General features: G+C 52.1%; 1 protein-coding gene across 5 annotated transcripts in view; it reads right to left on the bottom strand.

The window, feature by feature from the left end:
- OPCML (opioid binding protein/cell adhesion molecule like) overlaps window positions 1-25,572 on the bottom strand; it is a 335,118-nt gene that overhangs the window by 276,217 nt on the left and 33,329 nt on the right. For 3 of the 5 annotated variants that reach the window (XM_027699654.1, XM_027699657.1, XM_027699656.1), the window contains one exon: window positions 21,594-21,787. In XM_027699654.1, coding sequence (XP_027555455.1) covers window positions 21,594-21,654 — 61 coding nt within the window. In that variant the 5' untranslated portion in view covers window positions 21,655-21,787. Of the gene's footprint in view, window positions 1-21,593; window positions 21,897-22,184; window positions 22,230-25,572 lie in introns of those variants that run through there. The other 2 variants (XM_027699655.1, XM_027699664.1) reach the window with 2 other exon arrangements.

Here is a 25,572-nt window from a genome sequence, read left to right as displayed (position 1 = left end):
GCAACCTCCAACAGCAGGAGATCCAAGGAAGCTGCAATTCCCCTCTAACTGGCACCAGGGAGAAATGAATGACCAGCACACACGTGTCCCTGTGACCATGTTCATCTCCTGGGACCTGCACACTCTGAACAGGAGTCCATCGTGCTACTGATGGGCAGCTCAACCCATCTCCTCCATGCCCACCTTCTCCTCTCCCCTCCTCCCACTAACTCCAAGTCTGGGGACTCAACCAGGATCGGTGTTAACTTTTCTGCCTGCTAGGACTTTGTTTAATTAAACATTTTAATTAAAATCTACAAGAGTGATTGCCCCTGTCACCCTCTGAAGGGAAGGCTAATCACGTCCCTTTTATCCAGTCCAGTGAGTAGCCCAAGGACACTGGGCAGCAGTTTTGGGTGGCAGCAGGAGGAAGTGTCTGTAAGGAACAGAGTCCTTACCTGCACTCGAGTAAAACCCAGAGCAGAGACAGAGCCTGGCATGGACACAAAACCTGGACACTTGGATGCAAACCACCCGGAAAGGTGGCATCACTCATGCCTTCCAAGGATTTAGACCTCAGACCTTTGAGAAGACCTTCAATAACCTGTTTTCACACCAACGACAACCTCAGTCAGTGGTACACACCAAGCCCACCTTGCACCAGCTCCATCCACCCTCCTGTTCCTCTGCACCCCTTTCCCTGCTGCCTTCTCTCCCACTCCCTGGCCAAGTGGCAGCACAGAGGATCCTCTGAGTGCTCACCCTGATTGCAAGTGAAGTGTTTGAGCAGGGTTTCAAAAGTTTTCTCCCTCGGTGCCCGTCAAGAACAAACAAAGTATTTGTTGTTGGTGGAGTAAAAAATTCATCAAAATAAAATAAAATAAAATCAGGAGCAGAAATGCACACATCTACATTTGAGTAAGTGGGGAGAGAACACACTCGGAAACTTTTTGATCAGAGCAGAGAGTCTCAGATCCTGACAGAGAAAATGTATTCATAATTTATTAAAAAAATAATTTATAATTTATTTTAAAATTCATCAGATTCCTCTTTTTTTTTTCCCCCTCTCTTTTTTAGCCTCCCTTCTGACAAACAAGATTTCCTGTAATTCCCAAGAAGGGCAACCAATGGAACAATATTGCTGAAGGCTTGTCTCTGCTTTCAGAGGTTGGGAACATGAAAAGATGCATCATCAGTGCCAGAAACACCCCCCACCAGCATCCCTGCTGTCCTAAACCCTCCCAGGGATGCTTTTGCATCTCAGAGCCCCTCTCTGCAGGGGCTTTACAGACCCAAAATAGGATCCCCACAAACTCCTTGGCTGCCAGTGGGTACCATCCAGCTTCATCCAGCATTGAACCCTGGCTCTGACAGGTGAAAAAAAGCAGCCAGGGCAGAATGTTGCAGCTCAGAACCCTCCTGCTGTATTCTTTATCCAGGAAGATTATGAGGTTTACTGCTGCTTCTCCATTATCCTAAATAAAGCAGCCTTTCAAAATTGCTTCAGACATATTAGATCATGTACTTTTTACACTTCCAGAGACACTGGTTATAATATCTTTTTAACAACACTGGGCAGAATCTATTTTCTTCTTCCACTGAGCTGAAAAATACTGTTTTCTCAAGGAAGAAGAAAAAGGAGGAGGGAAAAAAAAGCTATTGATTTTGTTTAGGGTCAGAATAAAATATCATTGGAGTGGGTGTTGAAATCCTCAGCCACAAATTATTTCCAAAGTGACAGTTTGGGCTGTGAAGATTTTTCTTGTGAAATAAAACAAAACAAATGAAACATTGTGTTCTTCTTTTCTAGGTGCACGTTTGAGGTTTCCACCAGCTCCAGCTGGTTCCTGCTGGATATATTTAGCCTTTCAATCTATTCTCTTCCCATTCCCATCCCTTCTGGATTGATGCCTGGCCAGCAGCAAATCCTGCTGCCCAGACGGAGTCAGGCTGTGCCGGGGGGCAAAGAGAAATGCTGCGGGTGGGGTCTGGAGGGACAAGTCTCAAAGCCACAAGTAGAGCAGAGGTTGTCCCTCAGATGCCCAAGGGATGCTGTTGGCTCTCCCTCTGCCCCTCTGCCATGCAGGAGAGAGGATGGTAACTGGCACACCATCATTCAGCATCCCTCTGGCCAGGACTGGCTCCTCTCACGCTGCTTTTGAAGGCAAAAACACCCCCGGGAACCTCTAAACCCCAGAGCTCTCAGCCAGGTTTCACTTCTCCAAAGAGTCAGCAAATTAACCCCCATTTATATGCACAATCCACTTCCCTCTAATCTATCCATCTATCTCTGCTCTTCTGCTGGTACAAGAGATGAGTATTGGCTTTAAATACAATAATTTCTTTATAAATAAAGAACAGGCAACACTTTTTGAAAGGGAAACCAGATGTCTACCTCCTGCCTGTGTGCTTTCTGCTCCTCGGCATTGTGTGCGGGAGATAGAAACGCTGCTGGAATGAAGAGATCTGCAGGTCCCTGCCTTCCTCTCTCAATTTTATTTTATTTATTTAGATTTATGCAAATGCAAAAAGAGGTCACCTACCCATATGCTCTCAATGCCCTTGATGTAACTTTAAAATGCATCATAAAAATGCCCTGTACAGCGCAGTGTAATTCTGTACCACACACCAGCAGGTAACAGAAAAGACAAAATCTTCCCTTTCTACAAACAGATACCCTCCCAGTCCAGCAAGCACCTGCATCCACACATATTTTAGCTTCCATCAGCTCTTTCCCTTCCCCATCACCTTCCTTCCACAGCCTTTTTCCCCACACATCTGCTTCTCTGCTCAACATCTGTCCCCCCCCGGCCACTCCGTGTCCTCCACTGGTCACTGAGTGCCCCATATCTGAGGTTTTGAGCAAATCCAGGAGCCACTCCTGCCACAACCTGCCATCCTGTGCAGTAGCCAAAGGGACCATCCAAACCCTGCCATTGGGTCAGGACCCCTTGCTCTTCTCCACGTTTCCGAGCATGGTGGGCTTAGAAAGCTCTTGGCAGTGGGCAGAAGTAAGAAAAGTGCTGCAGAAAGCATCAAAAAACTCATTCCAAAGTGTGACCTTGTGGCACTGCCGAACTGGTCTGATGGTGCTAACCTGTTCCAAGCAGGTCAAGGTACCTCCAAGGACATGGAGGCACCAGGGGATGGTCTGGACCATGCTCCTGCTTGGGACACTGCAACCACCCACACAGCCACACTTGAGCCACCAGCCAGCCCAAAGTCCAGCAGCATTTTGGGCAGGAAAGACCTGCCTGTGATTCAAACCACCATGAACATATACATTCTTATCTCCTAAACCTCACAGACCCAACCCTTCCCACAGGAGCAGCGCTCCCCACTGCCGGCACCTGCCTCCAGGATGCCACAGGATCTCTCCGCAGCAACTCTTCACAGTTCACGGCCATCATCCCTTGGGAACGTGCGCAAAGAGTGAACTAATGAGTCTATTAGGCTTAATTAAGCTAATGTGAAATTATTTACTTAATCTGGGAAGATCTTACGATGGCGAGAAATCCCCACGGACAAAAGCGTACAACTGCCTCGCCCGGGCGAGCGGAAACCTTGGAAGCAACCAGTTGCCGAGATGCTCAGCTGCAGTGGAGTGGGGGCTCAGCTGAGCCCCTCCTGCAGCCAGCTTCGGACCACACCACCAGCTCGAGGCACCTGGCTCTTCCAACACATGCCGGCATCGCCAGGAAAACCAGCCAGGCAGCCCCAGCCGTGTTTCGCCTTCATTTTCCAAATGCGCATCTATCCCCGGCCAGCAAATCCATCCAAGGCTGGCAGCTGGGAGGGAAAAGTTTTCAGAAATGGTTGGCCCCTCTCTCCCATGGATGGAGAGCATCCCTCATCCCGCAGCTCCTGCATCCAGGCTGCACCTCCATCGTGGAGCGGGAGCGCGGAGCGAAGGGGATTTTGCCTCGCGCATTTCCCCGGCTATTTTTTTTTCCTTAATGTAGAAAAGCTTAACGCTCGCTTTGAATCCCTAATACAACCGAGTTCTTTTTGCCACTTATTTTGTTTTGTCATGCACTACATACAATTACACATCTCTAATCCGCAAATCCTCCCCCGACACCGGAGCACGTGCCAAGCCTTTCCCTTCTGCAGCCGCCGCATTAAAGGCCTTGGGAGACGAGCTGACATCACAGAGCACTGGGATGCCCTGGCATCACCCACAGCTGTGATGCTCCAGCCATGGAAGCCCCACATCCCCAAGGACCAGCACTCATCCTTGCCCTGGCTAGAGGAAAGATCTCCAGCCTGGCATTGCAGCCAGGAGCCCTCATTGGGACTAAATCCAGGAGCAGGAGCCCCCTCCATGCCGGTTACAAGGAGCTCAGCTCAGCATCTCTGAGACAGAAATCACATTTCGTAAATCTCCCACAGTGAATCAACTCCCCAGTCAGATATGAGCTCAGCAAAAACTGGCAGGCAAATGATCTCATTAATAATCAGCACTATCAGGAGTTTCTGCTTCTCTCTGGCAGCCAAACAGGAGAGAATTTATCTGGGAGTGGGAGCACAGCTACCGGGAACACAATGTAATTATTGCCCCAAGGTCAGACAGGGGCAGTGGCCATGCTGGGAGTCGATGCCCTGCTCACAAGTCACCTCCTCAGGCCACCTGCAAGGGGACACCAAAGCTTTGGTGATGCCTGAGCTGGCTCAGACCCTGATTCCCCATCCACAGGCAGCTGCAGCCTTTCCACCAAATAGATGGAAAGAGGAGCTAAAAGCTCCCCCAGCACATAAACCATCGTGTGTGGACTCTCACCTGTGAGCATCAACCCTTCAACCAAGCCCTGGAGGGGACCAAGGTCCTCCTTGCAGGCGGCTGCCATCCCTGCTGTGACACCCAGAGCATTTCAGGCAGGGATAGCAATGACCAGGGAGGGTGCAAACAAGTGTGAGAGTTTCCCTCCAAGGCTCACTGCAGCCTCCGAGCCTCTCCCGACCCAGCTCCAGAAAATAAGAAGGGAATAAGAGAGACATCAATTTCCAGAGCTCAGAGCCAAAATCCGGCCTTCGCCTTTGAAAGCGTAATTTATTCAAGCTGCTTTATTATTGCAGAACCCGCTGTCGACGGGGGATTATGGAGAGGTCACAGCTGGAACAATAACAATAATAATAAAAAATAGTTAAGTCGGCAGAGTATCTTGTCTGAGTTCATAGTGCAGCAGGGAGACACTTTTTTTTGGAGCCAAGGTGTTTGAGAGCGAAGGAAGAAGATCCCACGTGCCACCAACTTAACGCCAAAGTGGCATCGAACAAACCTTTGGGGGAGCAACAGGGACGGGGGTTTCACACCCCCTCTGTTTGTGAACCCAATTAGGCATATGTTGAGGAAAGGGTGTATGTATATTAGATTTTAATTAAGCAGTGTTAATTATAATCTATGAGATGTGCTTACTGCTTATCTGATAATTATGAGAAAGCCAATTTGGCTGCTGGCTTGTGACTAATTAAGTGGAATTAGTAATGATAATTATAGATTTAATTTTTGTTTGCCTTTATTGGCAATGGGGGGAAAAGCGGCTTCCAGGGCTGGGTGGGGCAGGCATGGGAAAAGTCAGTGGAAAAGGTCACCACGCCGGGGATTTGGCCCAGAAAATGAGGATTCACTGAGGACTTCCCAGCAGAAGTGTGGAGTTTTGGGGGGAAAAAAAAAATTTGAGGTTAAAAAAGAAATTTCTGTGGAAAATTCTGCTGTAAACAAAGTTCTGCCAAAAGGCAGCAGTTTCACAGAGAGATTGAGTTGGGTTTTGACAGCCCATTGCACTGGGGTCTTAAAAATACTTGGAATTTTGGGCAGTTCAGGGAGTTTGGCTTTTCCAACCCACAGAGGGAAACTCCCTGGGGATCTCTTCCCTTCCTCCCACACCCACCACAGCCCTGACTCCCATTCACAAGAAAATGAGGATTTTTGAGCGCTTCTTTTTTTTTTTTTTAATCCCAGTGTAATTGATAGGCTATAAAATAAACATCAAATCCTGCAAAAAATGCCCAATCCCTGGGAATGGGACTTGCATATTTTAACCATGCTCACAGGTTGCTCTGTCTGGCTGCAAGTCTCCTTGAAATACAAATCTTCCCCCCCCCAGCTCCGAGCATGCACCGTGTTCACGGGCTGCCAACCTGACCCAAACCATTAAAGCGAAGCTTTGGTACGAGGCAAAGAATAAAAAAACAAGGAATAGGTAAAAAAAAAAAAAAATATAAATATAAATATATATATATAGCAGCTGGATTTTTAAAAGGCCCAGCTAAACTCGCAGCTGCACGGCAGCACGTGGAGCTGTGCAAGCTCAGCTAATGATAATTAAATCTCCTGCTGCAGGGGTGAACAGCAATTTCGCGCTAGGTCTGCTGCCCGGGATGAGAGCTCTCCCGGGAAAAGCCACGGCAGCAGGGAGAGGCCAGAGGGTCGGACCGGGGAGACGCTCTGCTCACTTCCCAGGCAACACCCAGGAGCGCCGGAGCTGGCGATGCTCTGCCCGACTCCTTCCCGAAAACAGCGCCGAGCTAAATAATACATGGCAATCCCAGGGATAAATTACAGGCGGAGGGGCGGGAAGACTGTGCCAGCTGAATGCGTGCAGGCAGCAGCCCCGGGGCAGCCTGGCTCATTTGCAAGACCCCGCTGCAGAGGGGGGTCCCCGCTGCGGCACCCCCGGGTCATCGGGGGAGGATGGCTCAGCGCTGGGCTGAGCTCCAGGGAAAGCACCTGACCTGACTGCAAAGTGGCTCCTTGCATCCAAAGGCAGGGCGTTCCTGGGAAGCAGCCTTGGGAAGAGGCTGCGGGACCGAAGAGCTGCTCTTTGAATGCCGGACGAGTCCCCGGTGTTGACCAGAATAGACTCTTTGCCCAGCTACCGCCCGGCTAAATTTGGGCCCCAGCCTCCTGGATACATGGAGGCAGCACAGGGCCATTAGCCAGATCTCTTATGTCACATCAGAAATGCTTCACCATGGCAGGCAGGGACACAGCCCTGCCAGGAGCCTGCTCTCACAGCTCCTGAGGAAGAGGATGGTACAGAGGTGATGCTCTGTTCTGCCAGGTTGCTGAAGGAAGCAGACGTGAGACAAACCCCAAGTCCTGGCCACTTGTGAGCATTGAGGATTGTTTGCCAGACAGGCTATTGCTCTGACCTCTGTGATGGCTGGCTAGTAGGAGCAGCACAAGAGATTAAATGACAGAAACTCACAATTTCTGGGGGGTTTGTCCTTTTTTTCATTTCAGCAGTGACTTGGAAATAGGCCTGTTTATACAGGGTCACAGACTGCCCAACCCCCCAAAAATTGCCAGCATCAGCCTGAAGTGACCAAAACACACACATGGATGGACAAAATTGGACTTCATTCCAAATGATGTTCAGGGTTTGTGCAGCCATGGACACCCCCACAGACTCCCTCCAGGGTTCCACCTGCGATCCAGCAGCACACCAGGATCCATTATAACAGAGCATCACACTTAATTGCATTTGCTGAATCATTCACTCCAGCTCCTGTACTTAATTTCTCCATGATACATTAAATACCTTCCCTTCCTGTCCTAAAGAGCTGTGGGGTGCACTGGGGGGAGTGTAAATGGTTTTGGTTCTGACTTGATGCTCAGCTCTGCAAGGAAGTTGTTCATTTGGAATTCCCTGTTGAACACCAAGGTAAGACAGATCAGTGCCAACCCTAGAGGGATAAATAATAGTTTAGAGATGACCACAGGATCTCTTGTTGAACACTTCCACCCGTGGCTGGCAAAGGATGAATCACTGAGTGTTTCCCTACCCCTCTGAAAAGAGGAGAAATGGAGTTTTAAGAGAATAATGCTTCATAACACTAGGCATGCTGTTGGATAAGGAAAAGACAAGGCAGAAGCCAGGAGCTGATAAAAGCTACAGCTTGTAATTCCATTGCACCTTCTCTACTCAATAAATGGGTTTCAGTCAGAGCATCTCTTCCATCCAACCCAAAAAGGACCTGAAGGGTGAGTTGATTGCATTGATCGTGCATGCATTTTCCCGGCAGGGAAACTGGCCCGGTCCCTCACTGCTCCTGTCCAAAGTACTCCACTTACTTATTACGGGAATATCGCCAGAGACTCCAGGGCCAGGGAGCGGGACGCTACGGGGAATTCATTGCTCTCTGCGTGCTGGGAACATTAAGTGAGAAGGCAGAGCAGGGGGGTATGGCAGCGGCTCAGCTCAGCCTTTCCCCCCATCACAGCCCCTGCCAGCCCATCACTCCTGCTACGGGTTTTGCCAGCTCTGTGGGATCGTTCCCAGGTCTCCTGCAGGGAGAGCAGCACAGATCTGCTGGGACAAACTGCCCTCACGCAGCTCCTGTCCCCCATAGTCAGCACTCAGCCCTGTCACTCCTCACACCTTACATGGGCATCCTCCTCTTCCTCCCCAAGCAAGAAACTCTCTCTGCATCCTACCTCAATCCCTACACCCAGCTGTGACACCGCTCAGGCATCCAGCCCTGAGCCAAACCATCTCTTTTGCTGCTCCCAGGCTGCCCACTACTATAGAGTCAACTGGTGTGCCCATCTCCATCCCTAAAACCCTGCGTCTCTCCCTAAGGAAGAGTGCACATCACTGGGAAGCAGTGCCAGACTTGGTACAAAGCACAAAGTGTCTCAGGAAGATCAGCATTGCCACAGGGATGCACTGGCTGGAGGGCACTGCTGTCCTAAACCAGCACAGGGTGAGCATCAAACCCCAAAACAAGAGCAAAAGGCACTGCACAAGCTCTGTGTCCAGCTGTAATGCCCTTTGTTGTCAGCCATCTGGTTGTGTCCTGCCCTAAGGGACGGCACACGTGTCGGGGAGGTGGGAATGGGACACCCCAGGGCAGCACCAGCCTCCCTGCTCTGCTGCAGGAACGACAGGCAGGAGGCAGGGCAGGTTGGCAGCTCACAGCAGCACTGCCCAGCCCGGGGAGATGGGTCGAGGTACCCGGGTTTGCTAATTAACCCCGAGGCAATTCCCTGCCCACACAGCAGCGCTCCTTTAACAGAGCTGCCTCCACCTCTCCCGGCAAGAGGCTGAGCCGTGCCTTGCCAGAGTGTCTTCGAAGAAGAAGGCTATCAGCTCCAAACAGCCGAGACCTTTAGCTCAAATCCATTAATCCTCTTTATTAAACCCGGGTCACCTCTGAGTCCTGGCAAATTAACCAGCATCTTCCCACTGCAAGTACATCAAGAGGAAGCGCGCTGTACAGCGCCTGTAATTTTCATGGACCAGGGCTCCGGGGTCAGAGGGCTCCCCGGGCTCCACTCTCTGCCTTTGTCAATTTAAAAGGGAACATCGGCTTGCGCTTGTATAAATTACGGGAGAGGCAGAGCGGGGCCCCGGGGCGGTCACAGGGCACTCTGCCGGCTGCAGCCGGGCCACTGGCTCCTCTCCTGCCCGAGGATGGGAGCAGGGGATGGCAAGATCACAAGCGCTGAGTCCCCTGGGGGGGAAAATGGGGCTGGGGACATCCTCCAAACAGCTGGGCAGCCGTGGTACCGCGCTTGGCATCCTCCAAGGCTACCTTGGCCACGGGCCTTCTTGCTGCCTCTAATAAATGGCACATCCCTGGTGCCAGCCCAGCTGGGGAGCGACAGAAAGGGAGACTGGAAGGGCTTCGCTCCAGCTCAGAAGTGGGTGGAAAATTGTTCCCTTGTTGCCTGAAATTTCACCATTTGAAACATCTCCCCCTTTCTGCGCTCTCCTGTTGGAGCCACTCTACTCTGAATACTCACCAAGCCAGCACCAAAGCGAGAGCGGCTCTATTTCTGAAGAGCCAAGGACATTTAGCTGGGCTGGGGAAGACCTGGGGCCAAATCCCTTATGAAAACTAATTATACACCCAGCAGAAGAGCTGCAAAAACGAAAGCCAGCCCAGCCTGGCCTGAGGAAGAAGGATTCTGTGTGGGCTGGGGGATGAAGGCAGCACAGGGACCGGAGGTCACAGCACTCCTTGGGATGAGTCTCCTCCTGCTCCTAAAAGCAGCATCCTCAAGACAAGTGAACTTTCCAGAGAGCCAAGCCAAGAGTTGCTCACGCATTCTCTGTGTGAAGATGACGAAAAAGACATTTTTCAAGGGGGGAAAAATATGCAGGAAAATTTCCAAGCAGGTCCGTAAGAGGTATAAGCATCACACCTATTCCCCTGAGACAACTCCACACATGGCACTTCCCAGCACACTCTCCATTCACAGCTCTACCACAGGGCTATAAATCCACTGGCTTTGGCTGAAGTTGCTCCGGTTTTACACCAGCTTAAGCCAGCAGAGAGTGAGCTGGAGAACTGTGATCCAAACACTGGGGTGCTCACCCTTAACTCAGTCCAACAGCATCAGGGGTTTTCAACTTGGGTTTGAGTTGAAGGTAGGATTAACACCCAGCATCTTCAATCTCCCAGCCATCAGCTTGTATCTCAGCTTTAGTTTTCTATTGAAAACATCATTTCTTGCTCTATTTAATCACCGCAAGGTCATTTCAGTGACAGTTGCCAGCATCCAAGCCAAGGAACCTGAGGAGCAGAGCCCTGTCCTGCCGACCAGATAAAAGGAGGAGATGCTGGGTTTCATTTCCTTGTTTTCAATTGAGAGGTGCCCACCTCGGTGTGCAGATTAAGGTGTGGGTGGGCCAATGTCAGCCCCCCGTGGGCTGAGATGGGAAGCTGCCGCTTGCTCTGCTCATCAGGAGCCCCGAGGAGAGAAATTGCATAGTTCTCCCTGCGGCCCTCTGCCCACCTCGAACCAATTTCTGCTCCTTTTAATTCAATTCAGCTCCTCCTGACCTTGGCTGGCTGGAGTTGCAGAGTTTCTCTCAACAGATAGCACCAATTACAGAGGTGTGAAAATGGAAGGCTTTCAATTCGGAGAACAAACCCAAGAAACTGGGACTTTATTGAACTGAGAAATGAGGAGTGGGAAAGGGGGAGCAGGCAGGGGCACGGGCTCGGAACTATCGCCTGTGCTGGCTCTAAAAACCAAATGCTGTGGCTGTTCCCTCCGTGGAGGAAGGTGAAGGCATTCCCAGGGGCTGGGATGGCAAATGCCACGAGAGGTGCAGGTTCAGGTGTGCAGAGGCAGTGGCACCTGGGGATGAGGGATGCAAAACCCCTCGGCTGCATCCCCGGCTCACGCCTCACTCGTTAGCGGCTCCGAGCCGGCACGTGCAGCCCCCGACGGGCTCATTCCAGCCCCTCCAAATCAGATCCGACAGATCTGACACAAGCTGAGTTTGCTTCCCCGCAGCAGATCCAGGCTGGATTGACTCTACAGCATCTGCAGCCTGATCCGTCCATTTGGCACAGCAGCACCTCCGTCCACACCGCGCTGTCTGTCCACCCACAAAGCCAGTGCCAGCCAAGGACTGCGGGTCAAGCCTCTGCAGACCCCAGTGGCAGCACAAGCCCAGTCAGATCTGGGTGGGAGGGCTCTGGAAGGATGGCAGAGCTGACTGCCTCAGCAGAGAGATCAGCACACGGACAGACTGTATAAAAACTGCACAGTACAGCCTGTGATGATCAGAGAGTCCCCAGACAAAAGCGGGAATGTTCAGTTCATGGGAAGGAGGCAGAGATAAGCACTTCCCTGGGCTGAGCTCACTGAAGCTCTTTGCCCAACATGCCCTGATGCTAAAAAAAAAAAAAATAAAACTACAGTAAGAAGTCCTAGATGCCTAGGATAGAAAATGGGGTTACTCTCATGTGAAACAGCACCAACGAGTATGGCCCCCACCACCTCTGGATACCTCCAGGTACCTCCCAGGCTGCAAGGATGCAAAAAAGCCTCCCCCAGACCTGAAAACTCCCCTCTCCAGTCCTGTCTCCACCTGACCTGAAAACTCCCCTCCCCAGTCCTGTCTCCACCTGACTGGTCAGACCACCTCCATCAGCACAATGCCCATGTGCCAACCAAGCCCAGGACCTCCCTTTGATCCCAGACAGTTTAGACTTCCCCCCACCCCTGGAGGCTTCAAGGCCAGGGTGGACAGGGCTTGGAGCAACCTTGGTCTAGTGGAAGGTGTCCCTGCCTATGTCAGGGAGGTGGGATGAGATGGGCTTTAAGGTCCCTTGCAACCCAAACCATTCTGTGATTCTAGGATTCCCTACCCCGATGAGGAGAACCTCACACTGCAAAGCTCTGCCTCTTCCAGACCAGCACACAAAGAGCAAGAGGGTCCTCTCAGTCTGAATTTTGGGCAAGTGTCCGTATGGCTGGCACACCTCAGCTGGCTCATCATCCCCTTTTCAGAGTCTCAGAGCTGGGGGGCCACCAAAACGAAGAGGTGGTTCGCTTGTGCCTCTGTCCCAAGAGCTGCCACGACTCGTCAGGACTCAGAGCAGCTCGGAGGCGTGTGGTTTAAAGCCAGTGCAGCACCTCCTGCATCTCCAGCCAAGCTGTGACCACGGCTCCACCGGCACTGCCCATAAATCCTCCAGCCCGGTAAACAGCCGAATTACGTCGCCCCGCCATTGCTTAGCTGCTTTTGACACTAATTGCTTTGTGGAGTGTGTGCAACTGGCAACACCTTATTAAAAGTGAAATATATTATACTGTCCACTTATTGCGGCTTTATAAAGATAAAGTATCCCGAGGATACGGAAGGGCTGGCAAAGGCATCGGCTCTCGGCCTCGGAGCAGCCGGCGGAGGCTGCGGAGCACAAAGACAGCACAGGGCAGGCACTGACAGGGCAAATTCATGCTCTCCTTTAAGTTCCAAAGAGTATTTCCATTTGGAGACCAAGAGCGTGCTTGAGAATTTCTCCTCTGTTCATCTCCTGCTTTCAGCTCAGAGATCATCGTCCTCAAACCTCAGGGGAAGACAGGCAAAGATGCGACGCCAAAGGGCAGGGGGATCAATCACGTGCTGCCCTCCTGACAACTTTGAGGGGAGCAGAGGGTGCCCCTCAACTTAAAAATCAGACTAATCATAAATTCACGTTTTCCTACCCCCAGACATCGCTGCCTGAACTGTGGTACAGCCTCTCCTGCTGGTGACACTAACTGGGGCATTTGTGGTTCTGACAGTCACACAAGAGCAATCCCAAGAGCCCCATGATGCTCCACCTCCACATCAGCCCAGCACAGGGATTTTAGCACCCACTGTATTGATCCTGCACTTTCTCCTGCGTTTCTCAGAGGAGGAAGCCAAAACCCACTGTTTCACAAGGAGAAACGTGCAGAAACCTCCACTTCAGATTTGGAGCTACAGCAAGGACACGTCTTTTAACACGTGTCTCTGCACATGCCTCAGGCAAGTCATTTTCCCTCTTTATTCCTTGGCTTCCCTGTCTACAAAAACAGGTACAACGAAATTTCTCTGTGAAGTGTTTTAAGATCTACTGGAAACAACCACTGTGCAAGAGTGAGACCTGATATCACCAAGTCTCAGTAATAAACGTTTTGATCCAGCCCCCCTGGCCTCGTCTCACCAGGTAATTTTGGAAGAGTTTTGGGTTTATTTTGAATTGATAGGCTATTTCTGGTTGGGAACACGACAGACAGGAGGAAGGCAGGCACAGGGGATGCCATCAAAGGCACTTCTGCAGCCTTCAGTGCTCACAAAGAGGTGGCAAGCAGGGAGGGCACAGAAAACCCACCTACATGGGGGGAAAATCAGCTTTTGGGGGCCTATTTTCAGTAAAATGGAGATATTCCTCAGGTACATCACAGAATTTATGACATCTGTATCCCTCCTGGACTGTGGAGAGTACAGATGCTCTTATTTATCATTTAGTGGTCATCTCCCATGTGGCAGAGACAATAGACCCACCTCCCACCAGCCCACGTGGTGCAGAAACACTGCCTGCATCATGCTTGGATTCCTGAAGGAAACTGCATGTCCTAAGCAACAGATTTCAAATAACCAGAGTCTTTGGTTCAACAAGTTCAAATCCAAGCAGGATCAATACCTTCTCACTCCTGAGGTATCAGCAGGTAATTGGGTATCGTGCAGTGGTGAGTAACCTAGTTTGCTCAGAAACTGCAAACTTTAATCTTCATCCATTCCTGGTACATAGAATAGCGAGGGAGGAACAGATCAAAGGAGAACAGATCAAATTCAGCTGCATTTGGACCCAAATTGCAGAAAAAAGGACTCGTTCTTAAGCAAAATGGCTCAGGCTTCTAAGGTTCAACATCTTGAGGGGACTCAAGTACAACAGAACACTGGGAATTTGCCATCTCTCCAGTGCAGCCACCTGCGGCCCCAGCACTGCCTTCCTTGGGTTTAGGCTGCTCCTGACACCCCGACTTGGCACCAGAGTCCTCTCCAATTTCACACAGCAGCATCTGAGCACCTCGGCCTCTCCAAATGCCTGTGTCCTATTTCAGCTCATGGACTCCCACCCCAGCCCTCTCCCCACTGTCCCATTCCCAACTCTGCCACGCCCATGGCACCAGCCCTGCTGTGAGCTCTGGTGAGGGCGAGGAGACGCTCCAAGCTGGAAGGTCCCACCTGGCTGTAGGAAGTTGCCACGCCAGCCATGGAAAGGAGAGGTGGCAAGGTAGAGAGAGGGCAGAGAGAGCCAGAAAAGCACCGGGGGCAGCAGAACGACCTGTGTGACAGATTTCCCTGCCCATCAAAGCTAACTTTGCTCAGAGGTTTTGACATCTGATTAATTACGTGGCGCTGGCTCCGCTCAAAAGCCCGAGTTTCCGGCAGCCCTCGCCTTTCATCCTCGCAGCGCTTGGCGGCCAATCCCACTCCCCCGGTGCCAGCAGAGGAGGGGACGGCAGGAGGGTGGCTTTGCCAAAAGTCCTGGCCCGTCCCTGGGAGGAAGGAGATAAGGAGGGCAAGGGACGGCTCGGGAAAGAGCCCCTTTGTCTGTGGAGCCTTTTGTCACCAGGAGATAGGAGGCGGCTGCGTGGCGCTGACATTTCAGTGACCAAATTAAAATGCGCCGCCACGGAGACTAAATGTCATTAGCCTCATTAGAAGTGATCGCATTAAAATAAGCAGCAACAACAACAACAAAAAAATTGAAGTGGAAATTAGCCAAAGTCGTTAAATAAAATAAATAAACGGGGAGATCCGGCGGGGACCGCGCAGCCGATGCCAACGGACTGGACTGCTGAGGTGGGAAGGAGCATGGTGGGAGCAGCCAAGGTCTCCGTGGGCTCTGCTGCCACCCAGGAACGCGACAAGACAGGACCACTGGTGGTGTGGCCCCAAATGTAGCTGCCTGTTCAGGACAAGTCTATGGGATCTCAGTCTACGGGGTCTTTGGGGCTCCATTTCCAGACAGTTCCAGGACGCACAGATGGACTTTAAGGACCCTCATGTCCATGTCCCCTGGGGCTGGTGCTGCAGGCAGTGCTTGGTCAGCGCCTCTGCACCACAAGAGATGAGCCCTGTGTGTGCTGCTCCAACAGGAAGGTTTTTTAGCAGCATCCAGGTTTCCCTCGGATGTTTCCCATTCAATTACTGGCCAACACCAAGTTCGTTTGGTTTATGCGCTGTGACAGGACCGCCGTGCAAGGTGGAAGGCTTGGTGAAAGAAGTGCTGCTTTGACCTTGTAAAGAGAGGAATTTTTCCTCTAACCCCTCTTGCTATGCAAACGCCATTTCCTCTGGGGCGGGAGAAGTCATCAGAAGGCCCTTGCAAGATCCTGCTTATGACAGAGCAGATTTGAAAGCCCAGAGATCTCCTTCCCCCTCCTTCCTTTCTGTCAAAAATTATAATCATCATTTTCCAGCTTGCTGAACAATCAAAGTGTGGCCTATATTCGCTGGAGCTCCTTCCACATGCCGCATGCATAGCAACAAGTCCAGGAAACAAAAGCCAGAAGTAAACAGTTGGGTGAGAGGAGGCGAAGGGCTGGCAGGGGGACAGCAGAGAAACGCTGCTCAGAGAGCACGTGTGGGGCACAGGCAGCCTGGCTCAGCCCAGTCTCACCACTCTGGAGCTGCCCAGAGGGCCAGAGCCCCACGTGAAGACCTCTTCTTCCATCCTCTGCAAGGAGCACGGGAAGAAACACACCTGGGAAGTTTGGTTAGTGGACATGGCAGTGGTGCTGCTGCACCAGAAGGAAGCCCAAGCCCTCCTGCTGCAGGTTCAGCTTGTCCTCATGCGGCTGAGGAGTCATGAGGAGCAATCCACAGGGTGAGCCACGAAGGACAAAGCCATGTGAAGCACAGGTAACCCCAGCTGCCCCCTGGGAAGCCCATATCCTCTGGATAACCAGCTCTGGTCAACACAACAGACACCCCCCATGGCTTTGCTGCCCAGCAGCCTGAGAGGACAAGGTCCAGTCGCAGCATCCCACCCTGAAGCACGGAGCCCTCAGGGAATCTTGCTGGGCTGCCCCTTCCCTGCACTTTGCATCCCGCTCCAGTCTCCAGAGCTGTCAATCCAGCACTTTTCACTAGCGCTGAATTCACAGAAAAGTAAACCTAAAAATATCTCTTCCCCCCTTCCTTTGCCTCATCTCACACGTGTTCCGGGCGCACATGATTCTGCCGCACAGGCAACAGGTTCAACTTCCCCAAAACACCTCCTCCCAAGGAGGTGGTTCTCAACACCAGTGGGTCCCTGCAGGTATCTGAGTGTCCCAAACCACTGCCCCTGACACCCCACGCCCTCTGAGCCCAAGCTGGGACTAGAGGGAGAGCCCACCAGCTCCTGCTCAGCCAGACCCCAGGATACCTGGGCTCACACATCCGTCAGTTCACAAGGGCAATGCACCCCCTGCCATTCCTACCTCTCCAGACCTAACAAGCCACCTTGCTTGGTCACCCTTAGGGGGTGATAACACAGTCCCAGAGCTTTTAAAAACCAGGCAGGAAAGTGTTTCTTTCCTCTAAGCATGAAACGAAGAGGAGTTCCCTGGAAAAACCCACCCACGGAGCAGCAAGTGTCAAAGCCACCTCTGTTATGTGCTGTTGCTGCGTTGGTAATTATAAGTACCGTGCCTTCATTAGGGAGAGATGACTGGGAGGCAAGGAGATTTGCAGTAAAGCTGTTATTATTTTTAAGTTTAAACAAAGAGGAGAAGTGTGACAGCTGAGATCATTCCCCACCCTACACACACCAGCAGCCGAGAGCATCTCAGGGGATGTTCAGGCCAGAAGGGAAGAAGGCTTTGCCTAACTGAGCAGCACAAAGGACAGGGCTGCAAAACTGAGGGTGACCACAGGGTCATGAAGGATGTCACAGATAAAAACCCACAAGTTTTTCTCTATCCCCACCTGACTGCAGCAGAAGGACCCTCCTGGATACTCTGCTCCCCCCCAAAAAAGTGCTGAGGTTCATCGACAGCTCCCCAACAGCCTCACTCAGCGACTTTGGTTTCAAACCAAGCAAAGCACAAACTTCAAATTGCATATTCAAGTGTAAAATACGAACACAGCTGTTTATGCAGCTCGAAATTCGCCATAACCAAATATTCAAGCCTTTGGAGAAGATTTTCAAAGGCGCCAGTTAAGGCACACAGCTCCCATCGGTGCCTTTGAAACATTTCTTCCCTTTTCAGTTTTTCACAGGGATTCGCACCAGCAAAAGCTCCTCCACCCGGCCGCCTGCAACCTCGGAATGCACAAAGCAGAGGCTGTCAAAGAGAAGCTGCTGGAAAATGCAAAGCAAGGTTCAGCACTCTGGGGCATCCTGAAAGGCAGCTGCTGGAGCCACTGGCCCTTAAACCCACAGCCCCCAGAGCAAATTGTTCTGGAAGCTCGCGCCGTGGGGATTTGCACGGAGCAGGAGCTGTGTGCGCCCGGTCTCCCGTCACGCTCCCTCCCCACGTCATCTGGGAATGGCAGCAAGTGCTGCTCCTCCCCAGCAGAATAAAACATCCTCCAAGAGACCTATGCCAGCTTTCTCCCCGTCCCAAGAGCCACAGGGCGGAGGAATCACCTTCTGTCAGGGAATCTACAACCCATGTGACAGGCAGAGGAGGAGCAGGCAGTGTTTTTGGGCTGACGCCCACCAGTGCAGGCTCCCCATCCTGCTGGGACCTCTTCCCCAGCACCTCTGACTCAGGGAGGACTGATGGTTGCAGTGCCTGATCCACACCTACCCCCAGCCCTTGGGAGAGCACAGAAAATCACTTTAAGTCCCTCTTGCTCATATTGAAATGGCACTAAAGCAGAACTAATGTGCTCCAGGTACTTATTCTCGGGCTTAGTTGCAGGGATCAGCAGCCCTCCACCTCCCCCACTGGAGAGAGGGGATGGCCACATCACAGGCTGTGGGGAACATGTGTTCCTGCAGCAGGGACCCTCTTAGGAAGGGATGGAAAGGTGTTTTTGATGCCTGCAATGCCTGTTTTGTAAATGTAGACAAGTTTTACAACCACCACCAAACGCAGGCTGCCCAAGCAAGGCTGGGGTTGTACAGACAGAATCTCTGTGAGGATGCAGAAAGCAGATCCTGGGTGCAAGGGGCGATGGCAGAGCACTGGGGGACTCTCCAAGCTCTGCAAGCTTTATCTTGATCCCAGTGCCTGGGAGCAGTGAAAAACAGGATTGCCCATCTCATCCCGAGCTGCCAGATTTCTGACCTCTGAAAGGAGCTGCTGCCATGACAAGTAATTTCCCCAAGCCAGCAAGGCAGCGATATAAATGTCTGAAGAAGCTGATGAGCATTGATTTTTGCCACCTGTAGAGCCATGATGTCACACCATAACTGCAGATTAGCCAAATATACTCCCCTCAGCCCCAAATTCACTCTCCAGTGCATCACAGCCCACCTTCATCTCAAAACAGCAGCACCCACAATGCCCAGCAGTTCAAAGCATTTGCCAACAGCTTGACAATTAAATTACCCAGTCACCTCCCTGTCCTGCTGTGCTGGGCTCATTAAAAATCCTCAGCATCCTTCCCATCAGAGAGCCCACCTCAGAGAGCAACCCATGTCCAGGAACCCGCCTCCCCCAAGGCACCAGGTGACAGCAGCATTAAGCCTTCGAAATTATTTTAGATAGAAACTTGTCTTACAGAGAAATAAAAAGCTGCAGAGTAAGACTCTCTCTATGACCAGAGGGGTCAGGGTTTCATTATTGCATTAACCTTTCGTGTCTTTAGATTCCACAAGAGTAAATTGGTAACAAGGCGACATGAGCCCCAATGGGAAAAATGCATCTTTCCTAACAAAAATAAGAGAAGGGGGGAAGGACAGAGGTGGGAGCAATAGAAAGAGGAAAAACTGGCAAATAAGCTATTACAGCTAATAATAACTTTGTGGTGCTATTTTCTGCAGGAGCCTTCAAGTTGTGATGTTTCCCTTCACTCTAATTACACCTTCTAAAAGCAGGTTCCCTTCTCACTTTAACCACCCCGTGAGAAACTCCCGCAGGATTCGGATAAAAACGGAAAGGGAAGGAGTTTGCACTTCAAAACAGCCTCTGCATATCCCAGGAGAGCGTCACCTGCGTAAAACACTTGGGATCACGCCTGCGAATAATAAACAGCCCCAAAAAACCACTTTGGGAAGGTGAAGGCTCCAAGGGGCAGCAGGGAACATCTGACTTCCCTCAGCCATCCATGACTTTGCCAACATGACTTATGCTCCAGCCCACGGCAGTGAAACTATGACTGAAATCAATGCCGGGGCAGGTTGGGCAGGGAGGGAAAACATCCAACCTCTGCAAGCCATGGAAAAATAAAAAGGATAGGAGATGTTCAAACCCAGTGCTGTGAGGCAGAGGGTGACCAGTGTGGGGCAGGAAGGCAAAGCACCAAGCAGCCCAGTGCACTGGAATATTTCCCTTCCTCTAGTGCAGGCAGAAGGTTTCTGCTGATGGATTAAAGGCTGAACCCAGACAAGCAAAGTGCTGGGCTGGTTTGGTTCAGGGGACATGCAAACCAAAGCAGATATTGCTTCTTAACAGAAGTAAGAAGGGAAAGCTACAACTGCATAAATGCGGATCAAGAAGCCTCTCCTAAGTTGCTGGGGGCTTAAATGCACAGGCATTTTCCTTCCCTGGCACACACAGAGGCCAGAGCCAGCCCAGGCCGTGGGCCAAACAGCCACATCCCGAGGAAACTGCAGCAGGGCACTGGCAAACAGCAAATGCGCCGTGTCAGGTCCCTGCCAGCCCCTGCAGCTTAAGGACATCTTGATGACAGCCCATCAAGTGTCACACGTCCTCCCACTTGGCCTGCACGGCTGCCTTCCATCCACTTCTTTGCAATTTCAACCCAGAGAACCTCGTGAAAGAGCCAAGGCTCTACTCAGCTCAGCGCTGGTGAGGCACATCTGCCCCCACACCAATCTTGCTCTGTCCCCTATCTTGCTCAAGAGCTTATTTTCAATAAAAAAACCCCTTTGTGTTCACAAAAGTCAGGCAGCTCTCGCAGCCACACCACAGTTCATCCTCGTGCTCACGTGCTGAACTATAAGTGCACCATTTTGGTTTCAGGTGCTGCTGAGGAGCAGGGTCCTCCCAGCCAGCCAACCAGGCAACGCTGGAACAGCACCGACCCCAGGGCTACCACACATCCCATCCCCCTGCAATCCCACAGACCATCAGTGGCACCCAGCCCCGGTCCAGGGACCCCTGTACCCGCTGATCACTCCAGCTGCAGTGTGACAGCAGGATGTGGATGGTCCCATGGCACGAGCCTCCACAAGCAAGTTTTAGCCCTCGTGTTCAGCACAGTTGTGGAAAGGGCTGCTTTCCAGCTGTGGCAGAGCCAACCTCTCCCCAGCCACACACACCAACCCCGCACAGCAAAGCGCTGTAACTAAACCACGGGAAGCTGCTGAAATTCCAGCCGTGCCTCTCCCTGCCCTCCCGAGCCCAACAGAATTCTCGCCGGCAGTCAGGAAAAACACATGTTGGGTTAAGATCAGATCCGAGCCTGGCCACCCAGTCCCCATCTGCTTGCACGGGGACAGTAATCTTTTCAGCTGCTAAAAGTGCACATCATCATCATCAAAAATACCCCGGTGACTTCCTCCCTCCGGCGTTCAGCTCCGTGTCCTCCCCCACCGCCCTCCCGAGGATGCAGCGCAGGGCTGCGCTCGCTGCCCCGCGAGCACCAGCTCGGAGCCGGCACTGGGTCCAACCCCAGCATCTCCCCCTTCATCCTCCCCTGGCAAGCCACGGGGACGAGGCCAACCCCCATTTCGGGAGCCACCTGCTCGGCTCGTGGAGGTTGCGGCACCAACGCGGTCCCCCCGGGTGCCCAGATCGGGGCGGGGGGGTCCATTATCACTTCGCAAAAGCGGGCGAGGGGTAGGCACCCGAGTCTGCCCGGCAGGAAGCAGGGAAGCACGGGGAACAGCGTGACAGCTCTCAAACGAGGGAGGGCACAGCAGGTGCCCAACTCTGAAGGGAGAAAAAACTGCGTGACCCCACCATTTAGAGCCGAGGGGACGGACCCTGCCCAGCTGTGCGATCCCAGCCAGCCCCCGCTGCAGGTACCGGCACTGCTCAGGTACCAGCGGCTCGGTGCCCGCCTGGGGGTCCAGCACGGCTCTCTAAAACCCCCTCACTGTGAGCCCTGGGCAATTCCCTGCTGCAGAGCAACTCGCTGCCTGGCTGCGTGTGCGCGCCCGTGCGCAATGTGCATGAAGTCCGGGTCCCCCGCGCACACCCCGCTCGGCTCTCCCACCCTGCGAGCCCGCAGCCCCCCATCCGCTGGAGGAAAAGCTCTTGGCACTACCTGGGATGAAGAGCAGGGCAGTGGTGGCCGTGAAGACGATCCAGCAGGCAGGATGGTACATCTTGGAGCTGCGGTAGGCGAGCGGCTGATTTGCTTGCTGCTTGCTGCTGCTGCCGCCGCTGCTTTCGTCTGCGCTGAATTCTGAGCAGGTTTAAATCCAATGTTTGCAGAGGGAGGGAGACTGAGTTAGTGAGCTGGAGAGAGAGAGAGAGACGGGAGCAGGCAGTCAGTGTCTCTGCTTTTCCCTTGCACACGCACACACACACACGCACACAACTAGCAGAAGGAGCACCAGGCTCCGGGCGTGCACAGGGAGCGCAGACCTCCTACCAGGCACCCATTGGTTCAGGATGCTGACTGACACACGCACACTTGCTCTTCTGCGGGTTTCACTCCGCAGCCAGGGAGTTAAATGCAGGCATCGACCCCCCGAGCATCCCTCCCAGCACCAGCTGGTGCCCGGGATGGAGGGAGCAGCCCTGCGCGGGGACAGGCACAGTCCCACCGACTCCTCCTGCACCAGCCGCCTGCAAAGCGGAATTTTTTGTCCCCCACGCTGGAGCCGACTGGTGGGGCAGCCCCTTGGCTCACCCTGCTCTCTGCTCCCCTCCCTGGGAAGGCACCAGCAGCTCTGCCTGCTGCTGCAAGGCAAACCAGGGAGCAATCCAAGCTTTTTAGCATGAGTGGGTGTTTTTCGCACAAAATCTCTGAAACCGAGAAGCAATCTTGCCTGTGCATCCCAACCAGAGGCATATTTTCCCTTCAGCAGCTCACAGAGACCCCAAAAGATGTCGAGCTCAGGGTACCTGCTCCTACCTGAGCAGACCCCCTACCTGACATCGTCCTGTTCCCACCCAGGCCAAGGAGTTTTCCTCAGGTTCTCCTTCCAGTCTGCCACAGTTTTCCCCCCTGATCCCTCCTGTCCCCCAGACCTCCCCTTGGCACGTTACCACGCTCCTGCTGAGCCCTGAGCATCCCCAGTGCAGGGCATCAACAGCTGCCCCTGTGTCCCCCCCTCCCACGGCCACCCCCACATCAAAGCATTTGCCACTTAGGGCTTGACATTGCTGCATTGCCAAAAAAAAAAAATTAAAAAAAAAATAAAAAAAAGGTCACAAAGGTAAGCTTCCCAAAGAAATAGCACTTATTTTTGACATTTTGTAAACAAAAAGATGCTTCTTATTTTGCATTCATTTACTTGTTTTGCACTCACTGTCTTAAACTCTAAGCATTTTATTTTTTAATGCTTAAAGTAATATGTTCAGTTTTGTTCAAAACAATCTCTTTCCCCACCAACTCAGGGCTCAAGGTCTTTTTTTTAAGTTCCAGGCCAGCCCAAGAGTACTTTCAGCTGAATACTTTGGACTTCCAGCTAACCCACCACAGCTTTTTGGCACCAGTGGCCACAAACTCCTCCACATCCCAGGGTTTCATCTGCTCCTCATCATAGTGTCTGTGCCATTCTACCTGGGCATGCTCTCACCATCCCTGGATGCCCAGGACACACCAGTTTCCTGGATTCTTTTCCCTCAAGACCCCTTTTTGCATTAAACCATCATCACAGGGAGTGTCTGGATAAGGGACACTGGATAAGGGTGTGCACAAATCCCAAAGGATGATGCATCTACACATTAGTTCCCCCAACCTGCTACAGACCTGGGACCAGAGCAGCCACCAAACACCTGGCATCCAAATCCAGCCACAAAACCCTGATCATTCCCCCTCCCTCCTGTCTTTCTTTCCCCCATTTCTCTCACCTACTTGTTCCAGCTCAACACAGACTAATCACAGAGACGGCCACCACATCCCTTTCCATGCACATCCCTCTTATCCTGCATTATCTCCATTCAAAGCAGCACCAGAAGGAGCAAGAATAGTGGGTTTGGTGCACAAAGCCACACCCATCATGCTCTGGAAGGAGTTCCCTCACCCAGCAAGGGATGGGAGCCGAGCACACACCACCAGGACAAACTTTCTCCAACTTTTAGCCACTAATGGCTCTTTATTTTCTGCTCTGTATGACTGAACTACAAGTTTTTAAGAGCTTTTAACTCAACCATATTCCCACATTATCTGCTGTCCTATCACTTGCATCTTTAGGAATATGCTGAAGGAAACATGACTAAGGACTATGTTCCTTTAAAAGTTATGTTGTTTGCAGTAACCCTGACCTCGGAAAGAGCTAAATCATCTGATTTTTGCACAAGCACTGAGCAAAAACCAATGAGCCCAGTGTCTCCCTCAGCTTGGGATAAGGATGGGATATTTCTGCCCTGAATCTCCCTTTAATTGACACCCAGCAGCCGCCATCAAGTGAATTTATCCTTTGTTTCATAAGTATTTTGGGAAAACAGCTGCAAGAAGGCATTTGGGGTTTCCCAGGGCTGCGAGGCATGTGACTGCATCCCTTCCTGGCCAGCCCAGGACAGGGACATCTGTGCCCTGAGGGGACTGAGCAGCTCTGGGGCTCAGCTGAACCCTCTGGCTGCAGCTTGTTCTCCCAAACCCACACAGCAAGCTCTGAATCCACCCAAGGCATAAAGAAATAAAGTTATCCTGGAGAAACTAAAGGAAACGAACAAAGAAATCATTTCTAATTAACAGAAATGTTTGATGGACTCAGAACAAACATGTTGCTCTGCTTTCAAAACCTGAGTTGAAAAGCTATATTTGGGTAAATTTCAAAACAACACATTCTTACTTTTTTTCCCCTCCCACCACAGTTTTTCCCATATGCTTTTTTTTTTTTTCTTTTTTCACCTGGCAATGATTATTACCCAAATCCAGCACACACTCAGCTGCTCTCCTCACATCTATTTTGGCCAATTAGGCTGGCACCCAAATTGCCAAGTGCAGGTCTGAGGGTGACCTCAGACCAGACCTTTGGTGCATTGATGCCTTTGCCTTCCCATCTGCAAAATGGGAACAAACGTGCTTTGATCAGGCAAACAAATCCCTCACTGCTCACCAGCTTTGCAGGACTGACCGGCCACTGGCCTGTTTCATTTGTTTGATTTCCAAGACACATAATAAAAAGGTGTATAAATATGTATTTAGCTGGTGGAGCTTTTCTGGGATATTTGGGGTTGTTTGCTTTTTGGTATCAAGCAGAGAATCTAAAATGCATATTTAGATTTGACAGGCAGCACCCGATCTGAGAGGAGACATTATGGTCCGCTGGGCACATTTAGACATGATTTTTGTGTGTATTTTCAGAGATTTTTTTCCCCAGCTGTCTCAATGCATATTCACATCTGGGACCAGACTAGTCTCTGGGGGAAATAACACATTTCCAGCGAAGCAGAGGTTTCCTCACCCTCTCCTTGTGCAGCCAGGGAGAGGGGGGCAGAGCACCCCAGAAGCGGGAGCACGGGGTGAGGAGCATCCCTGCTCCCATCACAGATGCTCCATCATGATGTCCAGCCACGCCCTCCCAGGTCCCAGGAACCAAAGCAGCCTCCCCTGGGCTGATCCCAGCTGGTGGATGTGATCCCTCCACAGAGTCCTGCATGACCACACACACAGAGCTCTGTCTCCCTGCTCCTCCAGGCCCCGAGGCCACCACCCCTGTCCTGGCCACCTGCCCGCCCTCCTTCCCAAACCCAGCATCCCATAGCCTGTGCAACCACCTCCACGGAGCCCCCTAACCCAGACCAGCCCAAGGGAACTGGATGGCATCTCTCCACAGGGCTGGGGCTTTGCAAGGAGCCCCAGTGCTGCCCTGATGGGTGTCTGCTCCCCTCGGACTGTGGTGAGCAGGAAGGGAAGCAGGAGGGCTGTGGTGGGTAGGAAGGGGTGCAGGAGGGTTGGAGTGAGCAAGAAGAGGTGCAGGAGGGCTGGGGTGGGCAGGAAGGAAAGCAGGAGGGTTGGGATGGGCAGGAAGGGGTGCAGGAGGTCTGTGATGGGCAGGAAGGGCTGCAGGAGGTCTGTGATGGGCAGGAAGGGCTGCAGGAGGGCTGTGGTGGGCAGGAAGGGCTGC

Source organism: Neopelma chrysocephalum, unplaced genomic scaffold (genome assembly GCF_003984885.1).
Source record: "Neopelma chrysocephalum unplaced genomic scaffold, ASM398488v2 Primary Assembly neopelma1_138, whole genome shotgun sequence".
In the NCBI taxonomy this organism is placed as follows: domain Eukaryota; kingdom Metazoa; phylum Chordata; class Aves; order Passeriformes; family Pipridae; genus Neopelma; species Neopelma chrysocephalum.
This window is presented reverse-complemented; position numbering and strand designations above follow the sequence as displayed.